Source organism: Grammomys surdaster, unplaced genomic scaffold, assembly GCF_004785775.1.
Source record: "Grammomys surdaster isolate TR1022 unplaced genomic scaffold, NIH_TR_1.0 136, whole genome shotgun sequence".
NCBI lineage: Eukaryota > Metazoa > Chordata > Mammalia > Rodentia > Muridae > Grammomys > Grammomys surdaster.
Window position 1 is genome coordinate 15005410 of NW_021604594.1, and position 22737 is coordinate 15028146.

The 22737-nt window shown below is 41.3% G+C and overlaps 1 protein-coding gene across 1 annotated transcript in view; it reads left to right on the forward strand.

Annotated features, from left to right (window-relative positions):
• Nucleotides 1–22737, forward strand: part of Lrp2 (LDL receptor related protein 2) — a 160544-nt gene that overhangs the window by 96802 nt on the left and 41005 nt on the right. Inside the window, exons 35-49 of the mRNA XM_028762987.1 lie at nucleotides 320–497; nucleotides 2685–2898; nucleotides 4004–4243; nucleotides 5442–5630; nucleotides 7507–8427; nucleotides 8560–8725; nucleotides 9036–9194; nucleotides 10055–10344; nucleotides 11301–11504; nucleotides 12212–12454; nucleotides 12869–12994; nucleotides 14314–14436; nucleotides 15995–16126; nucleotides 18112–18313; nucleotides 21035–21330. Of these exons, the coding sequence (XP_028618820.1) occupies nucleotides 320–497; nucleotides 2685–2898; nucleotides 4004–4243; nucleotides 5442–5630; nucleotides 7507–8427; nucleotides 8560–8725; nucleotides 9036–9194; nucleotides 10055–10344; nucleotides 11301–11504; nucleotides 12212–12454; nucleotides 12869–12994; nucleotides 14314–14436; nucleotides 15995–16126; nucleotides 18112–18313; nucleotides 21035–21330 (3683 nt within the window). The remainder of the gene's footprint in view (nucleotides 1–319; nucleotides 498–2684; nucleotides 2899–4003; nucleotides 4244–5441; nucleotides 5631–7506; nucleotides 8428–8559; nucleotides 8726–9035; nucleotides 9195–10054; nucleotides 10345–11300; nucleotides 11505–12211; nucleotides 12455–12868; nucleotides 12995–14313; nucleotides 14437–15994; nucleotides 16127–18111; nucleotides 18314–21034; nucleotides 21331–22737) is intronic.

A 22737-nucleotide genomic window follows, 5' to 3' on the forward strand; every position in this document is an offset into this window, starting at 1 on the left:
GTTGAATGTGAAGGATATAAGCTGTATCTTTTAAGTTCAAGCAAAGAATACTTAATGTTGCCTATGCAGGAATTGTAGGGATTAGACAATACAAGACAGAACGGTGAACAGTACGTTGTGACTTATCAGAACTTAAAGGCTGAGTAGATGGGAAATTTTACCATCCTGTACCATCTAAAATGGCATGTAGCCCCCTCCCACTCCCCCATAAGAGAATTATGGAGACAGTGGCAGGACACTGGTTAAATGCTCCCCTACCTTGTGTTGCCCTCATCTATTTCCTTGTTCGTGAAGCACTCGTATTTTTTCATGGTTCTAGGAAACTATATTGGTCAGACCAAGGGACAAACAGTGGGGTTCCTGCCAAGATCGCAAGTGCTAACATGGATGGAACTTCTTTAAAAATTCTCTTCACTGGGAACATGGAACATCTGGAGGTTGTCACCCTGGACATCCAGGAGCAGAAGCTCTACTGGGCAGTCACCAGCAGAGGCGTGGTATGAGTGCCTTTAGTTTTCACTATCTGTAGTGTGAACAGCTGTGTGATTCTGAATGTGCTGAGTTCTTGGCAGCTTGAACTGTGAGCCTTGCTGTTGACCTTTCTCTTCACGATGCTCTCCTTACTGTAATCTTGTACTCCATTACCCCCTCTATGTGCAGTGTATGGAAATACAGAATGATGGTTATTCTTTTTTCCTATAAACCTTTCGTTTCATTCGGGATAAGATATCACCAGTTTCCATTTCTTACTTGTTCTTTCAGAGACATTTATTTAATGTTTCAGTGATGTCACTCTTTTCTTTGAGAACACTTTAGGTTCTCCTGTTGCAGAGTACACACACACAGACACACACACAGACATACACAACATACATACACACACACACACTACACAGACACACACAGACTTACATGACATCTTTCTTGGAGACCGAGGAAGCATTTCAGCTCAGCAGCTAAAGACATGACATGGTTAGTACACACCATTACGTATGGTTAATACACAGAAACTTCCTCTGCTGATAACTCCAAGATAGAGCTCCTTTATTCTGCAACCAGTGCACTATATGGTTCCATTTGAGACCTGGCGTTTGCTGTATGCTTATGTAGCTGATCTTGGCAAAAAGAAGTGCTCAGAAATAATTAGAGATAAACTAGATTGTTTGTAGGTTGAACTCTTTCAACAGTAGGGAGTTTAGATTATTGACACTGATATTAGCCATAATGATCATGCAGTAGGCATTGCTGTCAGATCACCAGACGATTGCTTCGTTTCCAAGATGTCATTGTTGTTACTGTTACTAGTAATAGAGCTACAGTTCTGGGCATCAAACTTAGGGCACTTGCCAACTCTACTTAACACCAGTGTACTTACGGCCTCTGCTCTCCTGGTTCTCACAGTGGTGGTGAAGTTGTGGATTCAGTGAGATGACTCAGTAGGTAAAGACACTTGCCAAACCCAGTGACCTGAGTTTATCCCCGAGACCCACGTGGTAGAAAGAGGAAGTGCTGTGATTTTCATGTATGCATATGGGTACATACCCCAAAACAATAAAAATACATCAAACTTGCAACACGTGCCTAAACACCTTCCATGCTTGGGTGCCTGTATGTAACAATGAGGGGGTTCTTGTCACATGGGGTGGTCTCTGCGTATAAGTTAGTACTGGCTAGACAGCACTGGAACCCTCCCCTTCCTGTTCTTACCCACGGTGTCCTCCTGGACCTGTGAAAAGTAATGCCCCACCTCTTGTTCCTGTCTAAGGAAAATAGTCTTCCTTATTTAATCTTCAAAGGTCCCTGCTTTTCATCATTATTTTGCCTTATGTCCAGACTTCTTATACGGCCACAATTCTGAGCCTTGTGGTCATGAGCGACTTGGCTATCATTCTATTATTGGATTCTTTTTCATGTTTTTATAAAACCACTGTCTTTATAAAACTGCAGCTACCAATGTGGTCTTTGGCCAGTTGAGAGCGCTGGCCTGGAGAGGCAGCTTCCAAGTTTGTCTGTTCTAGTCATTGGCAGCCTAGAAGTGCAAGGCTTTTTTCTTCTATGGTTTTTGGAATGCCTGTCAGTTCTGGCATATAACCTTCAGAGTTCCCTTGTCTATGAGGTAGTGAATAAACCAGACCTCACTGTCTCTGTCAGCTGTGCCCAACTAGATTGCTAATGCAGAGAAAGTATAAAGAGACAGGCTTTTGGATCTGAGTTAATCCTGCTACAGCCCCTACACTCCTCAGAAGCAGACTACTTGATTCCTTCTCAATAGACAAAAGCCATTTTGACTTCACACCATAGCATCATGCTTGGCTCCCATCCAGTATGACTGTCCCATAATTCTGGGGGACACGTCTCCTATCCTGATTAAAGAAATCGTGGGTAAAGATGTTATGGCCAGTGTCTATCAGCTACTGCAGGATGGTGCATGCTTGGACATTTCTATGTGTTCTTAAGCATGCTGTGAGTGGGCGGGTGAGATAGTTGGCTGTTTGTAAGAGGGAGTCAGCGGTCAAAGACAAGGATGTTGGCCTGTTCACTGTATGGACCCATTCCATAACAGGTCTGAGAAATCTGAAGAAAGGATAGAGTGCCACAGAAATGCAAGAGAATATTAATTTAAACGTGTTCTCGTATTTCATTCACTATGAATCAGCCAAGTAACGAGAATTCCGATCTTTCAGATTGAAAGAGGAAATGTGGACGGCACAGAGAGGATGATCCTGGTGCACCACCTGGCCCACCCATGGGGCCTTGCGGTCCATGGCTCCTTCCTTTATTATTCTGATGAACAGTATGAGGTCATTGAAAGAGTTGACAAGTCTTCTGGGAGTAACAAAGTAGTCTTCAGAGATAATGTTCCGAGCCTGAGGGGTCTTCGGGTTTACCACCGTCGCAGTGAGTACTTGTCCTGTGTGCTGCATAGTCACATGTCTGCACCCTCACATATAGAAGCCTCTTTCCACACTGTGTAGTTCCTGGTGCATGCATGCACATGCATGCAGAATGACTTGGTATATTTGACAGTTAAGTGTCTGATTCATCTGGCATCTCAAAGGCCAGAATTGGCTTCAGAGTAAACTTACTCCTATTCTTGTTGGTTTTCAGAGACAGGGGTGCTCTGAGTATCCCTGGCTATCCTGGAACTCACTCTGTAGACCAGGCTGACCTTGAACTCAGAGATAGACCTGCTGCCACCTCCCAACTGCTGGGATTAAAAGTATGTCCCACCACTGCCAGCTTTTCTCCCAAGTTTTAATGCTGACCCTGCTTATTTTATAGCATTCCTAAGTATATCATCTGTTTTTTATTGTCCAGGTTTCTTGTTGTAATAGAACTTCCATGAAGGGCAGTTGCTTTTTTATTTACTGGTTAGCACTGATAAGGAAGAATATTTGTTTGTGAATGTTGGGACAGAATTTTTAGTCTTAACAGGAATACACCCCTCTCCCAACAAATTGACTTCTTTATTTTATTGATTCAGAGTCTTGAATATGGGTAAGAAAGACCTTGAACTCAGAGATCTGCCTGCCTCAGACTACCAAGCTTTCATAGTAGCAATTCATAGTTTTTAGTCTCTAACCAATGAGAATCAGTGATGTTGTTTTTTATTTGCTATTTATTTTTTCCTTGCATGTAATTAAAGATGCCTGTTAAATATCCTTATCTCATAGGTTGAAAGACAAGAGGGTCTGTATATAGATTTCTGCCATCTTTAATCTTAGTGTGTTTTTTTAGAGAAAGAAACAACACAACACAACACAACACAACACAACACAACACAACACAACACAACACAACACTGCTTCATCTTCTAACTGCCATGTACTGCTTCCTCTCAGTCCTAGCTAGGCATTCAAATCCCTGTCTTTTAGTATTGATTTTAGCCTGCTGATCTTGTTATATGCTTATTATTTTTAATAATATTTGGTTGACTCAATTAAAAGAAATGAGCTAGCTTGCCAAGCACATAAGATTACAGATGGATTTTGAATTCTTTTAGATGCTGCTGACTCTTCCAATGGCTGTAGCAACAACCCAAATGCTTGCCAGCAGATCTGCCTGCCCATACCAGGTGGAATGTTCTCCTGCGCCTGTGCCAGTGGGTTTAAGCTCAGCCCTGATGGTCGCGCCTGTTCTCCATATAACTCTTTCATGGTCGTTTCCATGCTGCCTGCAGTTAGAGGTTTTAGCTTGGAATTGTCTGATCACTCAGAGGCCATGGTGCCAGTGGCTGGACGAGGTAAGGGAACTCCTAAATAAGTAAGGCTTGCTGCTGTCTGGTGCCAGCTCCAGTGTGGTTGATAAGCTTCAGTTCATCAGACTGAACTGAAGGTAGTCAAACTCAGAGTGAGCCAAGCCCTATCCCTGGAGTTTGCTCACTTAGAACTCTGGGGCGTGGCTAGGGGATCTGCATTCCTAATGGGGCCAGATTTTGCCAATCTATGAGAACCACAGGCCTTGAGGGGCAGAAAGCATAGCATGGATTTTTCATGAATTATTGCAGAATGGTTGTTTAGGAAAACTTGTTCTGTAGGCTTATTATGCAACATAACAATAAAAGAATCCACAAATATTCTTTTTTTTTTTTTCTTTTCGTAGCCCTGGTTGGCCTGAAACCCGGGCTAGCCTTGAATTCCTAGAGTTCTCACCTGTCTCTGCCTCCTGAGTGTTTGAATTAAAGGCATGTGCCACCACACCTGACTCTTAATAATCATATTTTTACTACACTTATGTTTGCATACTGTGAATCTGTAAATCCCTCAGATATGCCAAGGTGTGTGGCTAGAACTCAAGAGTTTTCTAGTACCATAAGAAATATGTGAGGATATCCTTGCAAGGATATCTGTTTCAGAAAACCAAAGGTGGAGCTTAGTGGAATAGTGCTTGCTATGTGGTAGCATTAAGGGCCATGGATTTGCTCCCCAGCATTGCAAGGCCAAACCAAACCCAACAAGAAAAAGGAAACAAACTCAGAAGAAATGAACCTTGACAGGTAGTGTTATGTTCTTGATATGGAATCTTCTTAGAGTATGTTGTCAGTAATTTAGCTAAGGCGTTCAGTCAGTCACTGCATTGTAAAGAGGCATTTCCCCCATTGATTATCTATTTCATTTGACTTGGGCCCCAGGAGGAACTTGTTCCCTAACCTACCATTGATCCAATACTAAGCCGTCAGTGCATATGAGCAACAGTCAGCAGCCTCAGCCCCTTGAAGTTACATATTTACATGTATGTATACATGCCATAAAAACAAAGGAAGAGACATATAGAAGTACAGGAAAATGGGATGAGAACTTAGATGCAGGCAGTGGGGAACAGTGGTCAGGAGCAGGGTATTGATGATAGAGGTGCACATCAGTCTGCACCATTGACAAGTGCTAATAAAAAGGGGAAAGGAGGTGCCGGTTCAGTTGGTTGACTTTTCTTAAATGTTCTAGGACGAAATGTTCTGCATGCAGATGTGGATGTTGCCAATGGCTTTATTTACTGGTGTGATTTTAGCAACTCTGAAAGATCCTCTAACGGGATTCGTAGAATCAGACCCAATGGGTCTAATTTTACCAACATTGTTACCTACGGCATAGGAGCAAATGGAATCCGGGGTGTTGCCGTGGATTGGGTAGCAGGTATGTGGTCTGTACCTTTGTTTCCATCTCTGCCATCTTAATTGGCTTTTCTAGATAATCGGTAAGGTCATTTAAGACTAGGCTACATACTCACGAAATAAAAAGATGAGGTATTTTATTTGACAGATTAATTATGAAAGAATCATTTCACTTTCTTCTATTTTTATTCAATCATGCAGGAAGAATATTAAATTGTGGGTTTGTAGTTTTCGTCCTAAGGTTGACAGCAATGTCTAGATTAGAGAGATCTAAAAATTATGAAGAGGAAAGGCTTTCACTTGCTTAAATGTCAAGCAATTACAGATTCTTAATTGCTTCCTCGTTAATGTGTACAAAAATCGTTGGGTGTTTCTCTCGGTTACTAATATGCCCAGCTCACGACTTCGTTAACTACCCAGGTTTGAGTTATCACTCATGCCTGCCAGTGCTTAGAGAACTACTACATCACAAATGTTGTGAATATATTTCTGATCAAAATGGATATCGTTGTATATTATTGAGCTTGATAAGTAGGCATTGCTTCAATATAAACATGCGTTGTAAGTAGTAAATCTAGTAACCTAGCTAAATAAGATTTTAATGGATTCCTAATTCCCATCGTGAAGTGTATTGTTTCTGATGGTGCGGATAAGTAGGGTCATTATGGTATGGCCAGTAGGACAAATGTAACCCATTTTCTCTTCATACCATTTTACTGTGACACACTTACGGTCATTCATTTGGGGTTCTCTGTGGCTGTTGTCATGTCACAATGGCAGAGATGAACACTTGAGAGAGAAACCATTTATTTTGGCTGGGTGCGTTGGCTTATGCCTGCAAACTCAGTACCAGGGAGAGAAGACGGGAGTATCAGAAAAGAGTTAAGGGCATCCTCAGTTACATAGTGAGCCTGACTCAAGCCAGGGATATGGGAAACCTCATTTCAACAAACAAACAAACAAACAAGCAATCAAACCATATACCCCACAAGCCTAAAATACTACCTGGTACTATTTGACAGCCCTGGATTAAAGGAGGTAAGAACACAGGTATCACCATCAGCATCCCATCTCGAGTAGAGATATAACACACAGACACATTATCAGTTACATATTTCACATTGGACTAATTTCTCTGGCTATTTTTTGAGGCAGGCTGGGAAATGATATGTGCATAGTATTGATAGTTCAGTAACTGACTTGTCGTGGATCAGTAATTTAGGATCCAGCATCTTCTATTCATCACATGCATTCATTTTATAGTACTTCACTTGTATAGTATGTTATTCTCAAATTTACATTATTCTTTAACACAAAAGGGAAGTGGATTTTGGGTTTGGTGGCTATTAGAAAGTCAATGGATTAAAAAAATCTATACTAGTTAGGAAGACTTAGTTAGAAAAGACCACATTAACCTTATATACGAAGAACATTTGAGGGCATGTCTAGCAATCTGAGGTGGTTATGGGTGTTCTCTCTGCTCTTTTAGGCTGTACCATGATAAAGTATATTTAGGCTCTTTGAAAAATGTTAAAGACTCATATTTTAAGTAGAAGAAGAAAGAAATACACCTTTTAGTAGGAACGGAGTTGTACTGCTGGCTGTGAGTAAGAAGGGAGCTGAAGAGTTTTGAGAAAATAGATTTTAAAAAGTATTCCCTTTAATTCCCAAGCAAAAAATTTTTATTTTTAGAAATTTACATGGAAATTTATTGTCTTGAAAAATAGAATAAATTTGTTTATATTTGGTAGGTCTGTTCTAAGTGTTTATCTGGTTGTCTATTTAAAGCTTCCCACACTTGCCAACATTTCTGTGATCATACTTCAACCTTATATATTTTATCATGAATTTTTTTCTTGGTTTTCCATTCATCAAGCATCTTATTTTTTTTCTTGTAGGAAATCTTTATTTTACCAATGCCTTTGTGTACGAAACATTGATAGAAGTGTTACGGATCAATACCACGTACCGCCGTGTTCTCCTCAGAGTCTCAGTGGATATGCCCAGGCATATTGTTGTTGACCCCAAACATAGATATCTCTTCTGGGCCGACTATGGGCAGAAGCCAAAGATTGAACGCTCTTTCCTTGACTGTACCAATCGAACTGTACTTGTTTCTGAAGGCATTGTCACCCCTCGGGGCTTGGCAGTGGACCATGACACTGGCTATATTTATTGGGTTGATGATTCCTTAGACATAATTGCCAGGATCCATCGTGATGGAGGAGAATCTCAAGTGGTTCGTTATGGCAGTCGTTACCCTACTCCTTATGGCATCACTGTCTTTGGAGAGTCTATCATTTGGGTGGATAGAAATTTGAAAAAAGTCTTCCAAGCTAGCAAGCAGCCAGGGAATACAGATCCACCAATAGTGATAAGAGACAATATTAACTTGCTACGTGACGTGACCATCTTTGATGAGCATGTCCAGCCCCTCTCACCAGAAGAGCTTGACAATAACCCTTGTTTGCAAAGCAATGGTGGGTGTTCCCACTTTTGCTTTGCCTTACCTGAGTTGCCTACCCCCAAATGTGGATGCGCTTTTGGGACTCTGGAAAGTGATGGCAAGAGCTGTGCTATTTTCCGAGAAGATTTCCTCATCTATGCCTTAAATAATTCCCTGAGAAGTTTACACTTTGACCCTCAAGACCATAGCCTACCTTTCCAAGTGATAAATGTGGAAGGAACTGCCATCGCACTGGACTATGACCGCAGAAATAATAGAATCTTCTTCACACAAAAGTTAAACTCTATCCGTGGCCAGATTTCTTATGTCAGCCTGTATTCAGGGATCAGCTCTTCAACTGTCCTGCTGCCAAGTAAGTGCACATCGGGTTAGGGTTTATCTTGGCAGTAGATATAAGAAGGGCCACATACTGAGTTGTCTTAATGCCCTTTGAGCTTCTAACATCTTCTTATGAGTATGTGTCTCTCTACTTGTGTATATCCAGATATAGGGGTTACTGATGGCATTGCCTTTGACTGGATAAATAGAAGAATTTATTACAGTGACTTTTCAAATCATACAATCAATTCCATGGCCGAAGATGGATCTAATCGTGCTGTGATCGCCCGTGTTTCCAAACCGAGAGCTATTGTATTAGATCCTTGCCGAGGGTATGCCAAGGTCTTCTTGATTTATCTGCTTATTTGAGGATGGAGTGGGGACTAGAAATTAGTTTATGTGCATTGATAATAATAATAATGATGATGATGTATAAATTTGCACAGAGACAGAGCTTTTGCTGACTTTCCCTGGTCTAACTTAGAGCATCCATTTTGGCAATATAGTGTGGACAAGAATGAATACTTCTTTACTTACCTGCATATTGATGGTTATTACAATCAGTGAATGTTTCCACTGTAAAAAGTATCTTTAAAAGCTTCCTTGTTGTGAATTAATTATGTTCTCTGTTTGACTAACTAGGTACATGTATTGGACTGACTGGGGTACCAATGCCAAAATCGAGAGAGCCACACTGGCAGGAAACTTCCGGGTCCCCATTGTGAACACCAGCCTGGTTTGGCCCAATGGACTCACTTTGGACCATGAGACTGACCTTCTCTACTGGGCAGATGCTAGCCTGTAGGTGTCTCTGAATCATGTGGCTGTTAGACATAGACGGCTTGCTCAATGTGATGATAATCTGATAAACCAGAGAGATAATTGCCTAAAGCTTTAGGAACTATTTTATGTTCTTGCTTGGTGACTGAGAATTTGTCTATATCCTATGACATCTAAATCTCTGCATCACTAAGTGCAGCTATAATTATAATGGAATCACTCAATTTCTGACTATAGGCCTCAGATTTGGATAATGCGTCTGTTGGTTTGGGCTCTCTTTTCAAATTAGCCCTTTTTTTCTGGCGTGCTTCTCAGCAAATTTCACTTGAAAACTCCCTTTTCAGCATTTGTAACATAATTGTGGGATGTCTCCAAGTAGCTATATTGTAGTCATCCTGATTGAAGGGTTCAAGAGGTGAAATGATTTTGTTCATTACAGTTGTTTGTCTGCAGGTTTATTTCCTTGAAGATTCTAGCCTTTGTGATGAAATATTCTGATTTTTTTTTCCTTCATTCTCTTATTTGAACCATAGCAACGATGTTCTGTGTCATTCTAAGTAAATTTCTCAAAGTAATCGGTATCATTAAAGGAAATAATTCTTTTTATTTTTTTGCTTTTTTTTTCTTCTATTTTTCATACCAGGTCCCATGCATTATGCAAATCCTTTCTTGGGTTGTTTCTGATTCTAATGTTAGCCTGGCTCTTATGAAATGATATATGTAGGCTGTTGCATAAGCAAATAAGACTTACCATCACCAAGAAAGAGACACATGTCACGCACCGTATATGTCTGCACTACTTGACTAGATATTTGAAGTAGGCCTAACCATTATAATTATTTTTTCAATTTAGCAATTGCCTTTCTTTCTCTTTGCTTCAGGCAGAAAATAGAGCGCAGTACACTCACGGGCTCGAACCGAGAAGTCATAGTCAGCACTGCCTTCCATTCCTTTGGCTTGACTATCTATGGAGAGTACATTTACTGGACAGACTTTTACACCAAAAAAATCTACCGTGCTAACAAGTACGATGGGTCAGATCTGATCACAATGACCACTCGTTTGCCCACCCAGCCCAGTGGTATTTCCACAGTTGTCAAAGCCCAGCAGCAGCAGTGTAGCAATCCTTGTGACCAGTTCAATGGAGGATGCAGCCATATCTGTGCTCCAGGTAAGGGGCTGAGCAGGAAGATGAAAGCAGGAATTTAATGACAAAGGACCGCCATAACAATAAGGACACTTGGTGAGGGAAGCTGCAAGGGTATATTAACTTCAAGAAGAATAAGAAATTGAAATTCTTGATATTAGATTATTTATCAAGTGGACTAAGGGTTATCTTTTGAGAGAGTTGTATTGTGGGTTACTGTTCTGTTCTACATGGATTGGCTTGGTAAAGGCAGTTTAAGTGGAAGCTTGTTGAAGGGAAAGCGTAAGATGAAAGGTTTAGCTTTCTGACTAGAATAGGAATTCCATTAATGTAATTTTTCATTTTAGGAGCTATCATGTCTAGTTTGGTAGAACTATGAATCCCATTGAGGACAGTTTCATAGAAATATGTACTTTGAGAATTCTTCCATGGGAGTCATTGTGTAGATGGGCAGCGAGTGGTTATTTTTAATAGAAAAAGAGGTCAGAATATAGTCGAAAGGTAGATGATGTCTTAGTTATTTTAAGTGATTATATGCACATAAACGAAGGCACATTTTTCAAGACAGAATCTTGATATATGTCTTAGTTAAAGTTTTACTGCTGTGAACAGACACCGTGGCCAAGGCAACTCTTATAAGGACAACATTTAATTGGGGCTGGCTTACAGGTTCAGAGGTTCAGTCCATTATCATCAAGGCAGGAACATGGCAGCATCCAGGCGAGCATGGTGCAGGCATAGCTGAGAGTTCTACACCTTCATTTGAAGGCTGTTAGCAGAATACTCCCTTCTAGGTAGCTAGGATGAGAGTCTTATAACCCACACCCACAGTGACACACCTACTCCAACAGGGCCACTGCCTGGGCCGAGCATATACAAACCATCACAGATGGTGTTTCATCTCTAAGATGTCGTAAATGCCATTCTGGAGGAATCTAAGAAAGGTTCCTATGGTCACGCTTTGCTTCTCTCTGCCCTAGGTCCAAATGGAGCTGAATGTCAGTGTCCACACGAAGGCAGCTGGTATCTGGCCAATGATAACAAGTACTGCGTGGTGGACACAGGTGCCCGCTGTAGTCAGTCCCAGTTCACCTGCCTCAATGGGCATTGCATCAATCAGGAATGGAAATGTGACAATGACAATGACTGTGGTGATGGCAGTGATGAGCTGCCCACAGTCTGTGGTAAGCTGGACTCAGGGTTGGTGTTTGGAGCTAAGATGTCATTGTGCAACTGTTTGGCACAAAACACTGTGTATGGATGGCTTTTCTGTTGGAGTCAAAAACATTTACTCTAACAACCCAGGCTGTATTTCTGTTTAATCACCTCCGTGTAGATGGTTAAAATCCTGGGGTTAACATTTCTAGTCTCTGTAGAGGTTAAAAATATTGCTCAGGTAGTCTGTCTATAAAACAATGGCTACCAGAGACCTTGTAAGAAACAAGAGAGCAGGCTGTGGAGCATGACAATATGGCACTAACAGCACCAGGGGGTTACCATTATCATTTTATTACACTGTTCCTAACTGTCCCTCTTCAGCTTTTATGCCATTGGAGCCAGACACAGTGGACTTTCAAGAGGATTTGTAGTTGGGCATTTGCATGCTTTTCTGCGTTTGAGATATACTTGAGAATTATGTACGAATGAAGTGACTTCCATCGCTCACTTAAAGTGCTTTCTTTCTTTAAAAGCACTTTGCATCCAGTCTGACTTTCAGGCACTTCTGTCTTAGAAACTGTAACCCTAGGAATGTTACAATGTTAGCATTACAAATTCTAACTGGAAGGCATCTTCTCTGCGAGACAAATTGTAACCATAGGAATGTTACAATGTTAACATTACAAACTGTAACTAGAAGGCATCTTCTCTCAATGTCTTTTTTTCTTCCTAGCCTTTCACACGTGCCAATCAACAGCCTTCACTTGTGCCAATGGGCGATGTGTGCCATACCACTATCGCTGTGATTATTACAATGACTGTGGGGACAACAGTGATGAGGAAGGATGCCTGTTCAGGAACTGCAACAGCACCACAGAGTTCACTTGCAGCAATGGGAGGTGCATTCCTCTCAGTTATGTCTGCAATGGTATAAACAACTGCTTTGATAATGACACCTCAGATGAGAAGAACTGCCGTAAGTGTATCTTAAGTCCTTCCTTTGGGTCTGTGGTCCTATGTTAGGACACAAGAGATGATTTTTTTACCCAAAAAGTCTATGGCTTTCTGAAAAATTAAAAAAAAATCCAAAAACTAAGTGTTCGTAATAGTCAAGTAAATGATTATAAAAATATATCTACCTAATATTTGAGTTGTTTGCTTAATTTGATGGATCTGTATATATCAGCCATATTAAAAACTCACCTCATGAACATGTTTCTTTGCTACCCCAGAACCAACTTGGGCCTCTCTTTACCACCACCAGCCTGAACTGTGCCTTTCTGCTTTGGACCTCTGCTTTGGACCCTTCCTTGGGTCTGTTAACGTCGACGTTGTTTATGATACATTTGGTAGTTCTGTTCCAATTGTCTATTTGGTTGTCTTTTTAAAGCTCCCCACAGTTGCCGGCCAGATTTCACAAAATGCCAGACTACAAATATTTGTGTTCCCCGAGCTTACTTGTGTGATGGAGACAATGACTGTGGGGACGGGAGCGACGAGAACCCCATTTACTGCGGTGAGTATGATAAAGCTGCCTCGCCCTCTGTGGTTCCAGAGGAGCGACCGGGCAGCACAGAAACGTCCTAGCTTTAATACTGAGTCTGTAAGTAGATGTGGAAGGCAGTTGCTTTAAGATAGGAGTGGAGTGTTGGGAGAAGTCTCCTGCTTCAAATATGTTTTTCTGGAAACCTGTTAGTATCCCAGGCCTTTAACCCTCAATCTGTATTTGTATTATCATAAGTTATTACTTCTGAATATTACAGTCGTGATCTTGAGTAGCTTAGTTTTGCTGAAACAATTTCCTTTATGAACAGTGGAAGTGAAAAATTTTTTTTTTAAAAATTTAATAATTTTGAGAATAATTAGTATGAACAGATGTATCTTTTAAGAAATTTACCAATTTACTCGCAAATCCATCTGGCATTAGTATGGCCCAGGCAAGGGGGAGCCTTGTAGAGTAGAAGAGTAAGACTCCATTCAGGACAAAAATTCATTCCAATCTTTGTGCCCACATTAGAGGCTAACATTAGAGGCTCCAATCTTTGTTAGCCCATATTAGAGGCTAACATAAAGACCAAAAGCAGTTGTCTCTCTCATGTACCCTAGCAATTCTGAGTTATAGTGAGTAGGTGAGAATTTTACTAACTTTTGAGAATTATGATTAACAAATTGTGGTGAGGGACAGAATTGAGAGTAATATTATTTTAATAGAATTCACTTAATTAATAAGTCAAGCAAGGCACGGTGGCACACACCTTTAATCATGGCACTTGGGAGGCAGAGGCAGGAGGAGGATCTCTTCAGTGAGTTTGAGGCTAGCCTGGTCTTCATAGTAAGTTCCAGTACAGCCAGGGCTAGGAACTTTTTCTAGAAAAAACAAACACAACAAACAAACAAAATAAACCAAATAAACAAGAAAAAAAATCAAGACTTATTTCACACAGTTTTACAGCACAATGACATGTTTTTGATATTTTAAAATCTAATCAAAATTGATAGATTATTGGGACAGGATCTTACTATTTTGCCTAGGTTGTTCTTGAACTCAGTGTGAAGGGATCTTCCTGTCACAGATTTGCTGAACAGCCAAGAATGTTTACCTGGCTAGGCCCTCTTTGGTACGTTCTAACAAATAGAACTTACATCTTGTATTTATGGAGTCTTGAATAAAAATTCAGGAGAACTGGGAAATATTTCCCTCTTGTATCTTATGCACCTGCAGCCCCATAGAAGCATAATAGACAGGGCCTTTTCCTAATGACAGCAATTAACCAGTTCAAGGATGGGCAACAGATGGGAGCCTGCTTGTGTTTTACTCTTGTGCCTGTCTTCCAGCCTCACACACATGCCGTGGCAATGAGTTCCAGTGCACCTCCCCTCAGCGGTGTATCCCAAGCCATTGGTTCTGTGACGGTGAAGCTGACTGTGCGGATAGCTCCGATGAACCTGCCACTTGTGGTAAGAGTCAGCAACCATGCGAAGCTTAGTGTGCAGCTAGAGCAGCTGGGGCCCCTCGCACACATCAAATGCTGGAGCCACACTGCTGGCTACTTGCTCTCCCGGTTCCTGCCCCCAGAAGGGATGCCAGAAGCGTTCAGTAGGTGCTCATCAATGAGCGGCTAGTGCAGGCGCGGTGGGCCGCTGATGAGACTATGGAGGCTGTTAGTTGACGCTGATACATTGAGATGGTGACACATCCGGCGGATCGCCTGGCTTGCAGCTCAATTCTCGCTGACTCTCAGTTGGGGTTTATGAATTTTGTCAGAGCCTTTTAAGACAGTAGGAGGATTCAAAGGTGACTGGATTCTTCATATACACAGGGGAAGGGCTCAGAGCAGGCATGCCTTATTTCTTCTTATACTAATTTGTGGAGTGAGGTGCCCTGGCCCTGTTGGGCAGCTAGAAGTCCATGTTCATTATTTGTATTCATAGCTTGCTTTTTACTGTCACAAATTCTTATATGCATCTATGCCAATCTATTAGAAGTAATTGAAGGCATTTAAAGATGTAATTTCTGAATTGCTTTTTTAATCTGTCAGAAAACCCTTCCTATGTAGTATCTAGAAAAGTATGGTTGCAGACCAGTGACTTGTCTGTATAGATGAATGTTGTCACAGATCATCCATGGCTACTCTCTTGTTTCATGCTGGAATGGCAATACCACGTAGGCACAGCAGACCTTGGAGCTATAAGGCCACCTCAGTATTCACTACTGAGTTGAGAAAGTCTACTCTTTCTCATGTACGGTCTTCATACTTCTCTTTAATGATTTACAGTATTCCTCAGATTGGTATATTATTAAGCATTTAGATTGATTTTTTTCTCTTGTATTATTGCGCTGTATAACATCGTATATAAAGCCCTTGTCAGGGTTCATTAGCCTCGTTTTAGAGTTAAATTCATGCTGGTTTCCATTGAGTTCTAAGAAGTTTAATTCTATGGCTGATTGCTAGCAGTTCTTGGCCAGGCTTTGTTTTTTTGCTTTTGTATCCTCACTTCCACACTGACAAATGTGTAGAAAATAAAATGTTCACAGAGTTTGAGAATGTACAGAGAGGAGATAGTAACTTTTAGGTGACTTTGTAACTTTCAAAATAACTCTAATGTATGCTCATTGCTTAAAACACACAAATAGAAATTTTCAAACCAAAGTCATAGTAATAGCAATTAGTAGCTGTGTACTGCACCTCCCCACTGTAATAACCCGAGTAAGTGTCCGTATATCTTACAATCTGCACTTTGGTTTACTATTTTTCCCTGAGTCTATATGCAGTTCACTGTCAGCTTTCCTTATGTATCGGAGATGATGTTATTTTCCACACTGTACTGCTGTTCTGAAGACCTCTCTTGTGTTTTTCTACCACATTCATAAAATCATTTGTAAAATCAATTTAAAGCTTCTGACAGCTGTAAGGTTTCATGTATTCCTGATGTGTATGTGAGAAACCGGGCTTGAATGTCCTTGCTGGAGACTACAAAGTAGCCAATCCCAGTCTGAGAGTTCCTCTCTTGTCAGGGCATTCTGCGAACAGCTGCTCAGCCATGCAGTTCCGCTGTGATGACGGCAGGTGCATCTCAAGCAGTTGGGTCTGTGATGGTGACAACGACTGCGGGGACATGAGTGACGAGGACCAGAGACATCACTGCGGTAAGTGAAGGCGGATAACTCCTGTAGACTCACATTCCAGGGAAACTCAGAGCTTGATTTTCACAGTTGGAGGGCCCAGTTATCAGAAAATCCTGTTGAATGAAGAATGCACACCTTTTAGAATGTTACCTTTATTTCCCGCTGTTGAACACCATTGCTTGCATTTTACAGTGATGCAAAGTGGCTCAGTGCTCATTCTCATTCACATCCAGCTAATGGGAATTCTGTCTTACATTTCTAGAGTAGGTGATGGGAACTCAGTTGGTCACTCCTGATAACAGTGGCAGCCAATCACCCTAGGAGCTATGATGGGGTTGGGAGGTTGTAGTATTCATCAGTGAGTTCATTACTGAGTGTCACTGTCTTCATTTTTTTTTCAAACAGTGTATTTCGATCAACACAAATGAACTCAATGGAATTTTTGTGTGCTTTTGTTTCATTTTGCTTTGTTGAGACTTTTTGTCTTGGCCTTTTGTCTATTGACTCTAATTAAATTTTTTGTTTCTTGTCTTTTTTTTTCCTTGTTTGAGAGAAAGAGAAAACATAAAGCTGTGGATTTGGGAGGTGAGGAGGATCTAAGAGTAGCTGGGATAGGGGAAGATATGATCAAAATATGTTGTACAAAATTTTTCTTGAAATTATTCTAAATTATAGAAAAAAAGTGTTTACTCTCATAATACTAGTAACACATTTTTTTTTTGTTTTTAATTATTGCCAGCAAATCATGGAGTTGCTACCTGAGGGGCTTTAGTTAGCATTGGGGCATAGGAAGGACAAAGGTCCCTGGTGCTTGTATTTGGTAGTGAACTCACTTGTTGAGGCTACAGCTCTACATCTGCTCGGTCATTAACATTAAATAGTCATTTACATGAACTATTTTCTCCCTTTTTCTTTTACGTCTTGTTTGCAGTGGATTGAAGAAGATGTAATTGATTCTGAATTAGTATCTCACCTCCCTCCCAGTTGCCTTTCTGGCAACTCTGGCCTCTCTTAACTCTCCTCTTCGTTTGGGCAGTGCTCGAGATATGTATTCAAAAACCTCTACTTTAGAGGAGAAAGTTCTCTTCTGGCTCTTTATCTATCTGGCTGTCCAACTTTGAGATGTCCAGTTTGACATTTTGAGCTCTGTTTTCTCACACATCAAATTGGCACCAGAATACTAATCTCATTTTTTGCTTATATGGTTACACAGTTGAATATGAGGCATGGTGTTAAAATGTAAGATATTTGTTCAGTCTTTCAGAAGAAGGGGAGAAAGGACTGTAAGAGCCAGAAGGGTTAAGGACACTACAAGAAAACCTACAGAATCAGTCAACTTGGACTCATAGGGGATCCATAGAGGTTGAATGGTCGGTCCATCAGGGAGCCTGCATGAGTCTAACCTAGGCCCTCTGCATATACGTTACAGTTGTGTGGTTTGGTCTTCTTGTGGGATTCTTAACAGTGGGAGCACAAACTATTTCTGATTCCTTTGTCTGCTTTTGGGATCCCTGAACTCCTATTAAGTTGGCTCCTCCAGCCTTAATATTAGGGGAGGTGCTTAGACTTGTTGCAACTTGATATGACATGTTTGATAGATATCCCTGGGAGGCCTGCCCTAAAGGAAATGGAGGAGGAGGAGTGGATGGGGAGGGGAGGAGGGGGAAAGGAACCGGGAGGAGAGGAGCAAGGGATAACTTCAGTCAGGGTATACTATATGGGAGAATAAATACATTGTAAAAAGGCATTTGTTCAAATTTAAAAAATGGAAGTCATTTTCCAGAGCCTTATGAGAAAAATATGTTTGAACGTAAATCTCACAGAAAAGTAGGCAGAATTTTTTATGTTGAGGTTTTGCTTCTGAAAAAATCCTGACTCAAACAATTGAGATAGAACCTTTAGAGGTATTTATAGTACTACCCTGCCCATATGATTTGTCAGAGTGTTAAAGATTATAAAGAAAGCTTTTCCGAGCTCTGAGAGACTCTTGTCTGTTTTGATTTCAGAGCTGCAGAACTGTTCCAGTACTCAGTTTACCTGTATAAATAGCAGACCTCCAAGCAGGAGGTGCATCCCACAATACTGGGTCTGTGATGGAGATGCAGACTGCTCGGACGCCCTCGATGAGCTGCAGAACTGTACCGTGAGAACCTGCTCTGCAGGAGAGTTCAGCTGTGCAAATGGACGGTGCATCAGACAATCATTCAGGTGAACTAGGATTCAAACACATCCCGCTACACCCTAAATATTCACGGGGGCAGGGCTCACATATTTAGGGACCATGATCACAGGGACTAGTGACCATGATGCTCTAGGCTATCCAAGGAAATGTTTGGATTCTTTTGAAATCCAGGTCAGAAAAAGTGTTTTAATATGTAACATATTAATACACATTTCATACTGATTTATGTGTTTTTATGGATGACATGATCCAAGAAGATCCCAGGGTTCATGAAAGCCATACTGTGGCCTTCCACTGAGGGGCGGAGAAATGAAAGGAGTTAACTTGACATTAGTTGGTGTGCCTCCTCGGCTTCCACTGGGGGGCAGACATGACTCTAGAACTATTTCTATATTTGTTCTCTGCTGTAAGAAAAAGAGTGTACTATGCTCAGGGTCAAGGCAACTGATATTGAGTGTCAGGTGAGAAGGCTAAAGCTTCTGAAAACCTTTTTAAAAAAAAAATTTGGAAGTAGAGATTCTTATGTAGAACATTTAAAATTCTTGACACTGTCTCAAACAGATTGAGCCCCATAATGTGCTGCTTTGGGGAATCTTGTGATTTTCTGTGGTGTGGTTTTTTACCATTTTCTCCAAATGGGTGCCTCAAAATGTTTGTTTTTATAGTGTCCAGCCTCTTACTACCATAGGTAGTAAATCTTTGCCTATAGAGGAATAAAGAGACTAATAGAAGCCTCGATCAAAAGAAAGCAGCCTGGAAAGGAGTTTGCTGATGAGAGAAAGTATGCGATGTTGAAGTCCTTCCCTAGATGTAGGTTCTAGGCAGTTGGATATGTGGACCTGAAACAGAGATATGGAGCCTACTCTAGGGTTAAAAAGCACAGGGGCTCTTTTGGGCACCAGGAACCATCAGGCTTCTGTGGGTAGAGAAGGAGATTGAAAGGTCAGAGCAGCAGAGGCCCCATTGATAGATGCTGAGATAGGTCTGGAATATAGGATGGCCAAGATTTATGTATGATGGCATCTTGAAGAATAATAACCAGTCATGTGCTATAAACATTGAAACATCGCCAATGAAGTCTCAGCGCGCAGTACGGTGAGTGGCAGTGAGTAAGGACAGAAAGTAGAAAGCGTATTTGCGGGTTGTTATTTGGGCAGTCAAAGTGAGCCATTTCCCTGACTGGTTAAGCGTTATGTTCTAGTTTCAGTAAGTAGTTAATTCCATTGCTCTTAGATGTGAATATATTCTGAAAACCCAGGGCTTTGTTTTGATTAGACTGGGTTATCTCTACCTCCCTTTTTTTGGCCCCCCCAATCCCACTCCTGTACCCTGCCTTTCTACGGTCTCCCTGCTCCTGCACCCCTGTACTTCCAGGTTTTAACTGACTTTGGCCATCTTTCTCTTTTCTTCCCTTCTTTCTTTTCCTGTTATTCTTGCATTTTCTTATTCCTTCTCATATTTCTGTTTTCTTTCTGAATTTCTTTTGACAGTGCTCTAACAGAATAAGAAAACAAAGCAAAACAAAATAACACTGTTCTCTGGCAACCTGGGCTAATAGGGCCCAGATCCTGTATATCTAAGTGACATCAGAATGGAGTGTAAAACCTCCAGACTGGAGGAGTGTGTGCTTCCCCCATTTGACACTGTGGGAAAAGGGGATAGTTTTCTTCTTGACACATTGCTGCGGGGCTTTGCTGAGACTGGGTTATGGCAGGAATGCTTGCTGGAGTAATGGGATGCACTTGTTCCAGAAACCTGGTGATTTGCTCGTTGTGTAAGAAGTAAGCTAGTTAAGGGGAGACACTGATGTCTCAGATCATTTGGGAATTATTTGATTTCCTGGAAAATCAAGTGGGTTTAGTCTGTTTTCTTTGACCAAGCCTTTCTTCACAGATCTATGCATGTGCCTTAGGTTTAAATTGTATTGGCGGTACCCTAGGCTTGTGGATGGCAGCTCTAGCTAGCAGGCATGGTCGGTGCACAGCTGTAAAACTGTCTAGATTCATCTCTGATGTCTTAATACCTCCTGATACTATGCCCTGAGCTCCTGGGCTTCCTTCCATCATTTAGTTGAGTTATTATATATTAGCATTATCTATATTTATCCTGAATTCTTTTTTACATATGATAAACTGTTACCATGACCCTGTTCAGTAAGCATGGCTTTTTATGAGATCTTTGAATATGAGTATGACTCATGGTATCTCAGGAAACTGTGTCATCCTTAGGACCTGGGAATGTTAGGTACCAGAATTAAGACTGCGACATGCAAATTTGCCATTATTTCCTGATAATCTACCGTTTTTAATCTCCTTCCCATTACCATAACTAACTCACCTATTATGAAGTTCCCAGTAGAATTATATATCCACCCAAACATTACCCCAGTGGAGAGATAAGTGTTCTGAAAAGACGCTATTCAATAAAAATTCTATAGGACACAGCATTCATGCTATGGACTTGTATACAATGTATCTGTCTGGGTAGTTCCAGTGTCCATAAAGCTATTCCATGAGTTACAAATGTATGAATCATGTTATTTGCCCTACAAAACAGTGGGTGAATGAATCTGTATTCACACTTATTTGTGGTCGCCAGTACCAGGGGAAGCCATGCAGATGGCCAAATTGTTCCAGAGTTGGAGATTGCTGTTGGGGGTCGGGGGGGTGTCAGTGGATATTTTGGAAGAGCTAAGGCACTGTAATCTTGTTAAAATGGTCTCCATGGTCCTTTGTCTCATAACACAGGTGTGATCGGCGCAATGACTGCGGGGACTACAGCGACGAGCGGGGCTGCTCGTACCCACCCTGCCGCGCAGATCAGTTTACCTGTCAGAATGGGCGTTGTATCACTAGGTTCTTTGTCTGTGATGAGGACAATGACTGCGGAGATGGGTCGGATGAGCAAGAGCACCTATGTCACACCCCAGAACCCACTTGCCCCCCTCATCAGTTCCGGTGTGACAATGGGCACTGCATTGAGATGGGGAAAGTCTGTAACCATGTGGATGACTGCTCAGACAACAGTGACGAGAAAGGCTGTGGTGAGTACCGGAGGGGGAGGGGAACTGTGTACATTCGCAATCCTTTAAGGTCTCCCAGGACTTTCCATTGTGTCTTCTGCAAAGAAAATTTACAAAAATAGTAATCTTTGCTTCCTTATGAATAGATAGAGGTATCTTGGTATACCAGGCAGAACAATATTCAGGGTGTCCTTTAAGAGAATTGCTCAATAACATCCAGAATGAAGAGAACATGGAGGTTCTCCCAGGGTCCTCAGAGCGAGTTCTTGGCTTGCTTTTCATTTTTGTCTTTGGGAGGCTGGAACATTTAGTCTCCTCTTCACAGTGACAGCCAAATGTAAGGAGTGCCCGTTTGAACTTCACACTACTGATGGCTCATGCTCTCCATGCAGTTTATTCTTGCTTGTTCTTTTCTGCATGGTGATCTTCCTGTGACCAAAATAAATAAATAAATAAATAATCAAATGGTTTAAAAGCAGAGAATGTATCATTTTCTTTTTCATCCCACCATTGGTCATTGAATATTCTCACTAAATACGTTTGCCAAATTGACTCAAGTGTGTGTGTGTGTGTGTGTGTGTGTGTGTGTGTGTGTAATATTAGTTTTAACGAAGACAGAGTCCCATTGTGGTTTATGTACTATATTGTTTGTCTTGTTTGTTTCACATATTTATTAATTTTGTGATTGTGGGACTGGGACTTACTTTGTAGCTCTGACTGGCTTGGCCTGGAACTCACTATGTAGGGCGGGCTCTCCTGGCAGTCATAGAGAACTATCTGGCTCTGTTTCCTAAGTGCTGGGATCACTGAGGAAGACAGACGTCACCATACCCTGACCTTTTCTGAGACCTGATCTTACTGTACAGCTCAAGACAGTCCTTGTCCTTCAGCCTTTCAAGTGCTGGGGTTACAGGCTCACATACCTGGTACTCTGCAGGAACCAAATCATATGTGATGCATCACTCAATTTTAATGTTCAACTAGAAAAGGAAATTCTCTCTTGCAAGCCTATTAAACATCCAGACTCATAGCCAGCAGGATTCCTAGTAAGCTAGTATACATTATTCCTTTTAGCAGATGGCTAGAGAATGAATTGCTTCGGATTGTGTAGTAAATTGAAGTAGGCTTGGTTGGATCATGGGTTTTGCATCTTTCATTCATTAAGTATATATTCTTCTACTTTTAGGATGGCCTTGGCCACCTGTAACAGTGTCAGTACTGTGAGGGACCTATGTTTGAGCTCATCCTGCCCCATAAGGCAGATGAATATATAACACTGGTAGCTTGTGATTAGTCAGGGCATGAGTGTCACACCACTGAAGTGAAAGGTGTTAACAAGTGAGCACTCTGGACCACCTCTTGCCTTCTGTTTCTGTTATTTTGTTATTAAGCTTACTGAGAAATGAGCACACAGTGGTTTATGACTAA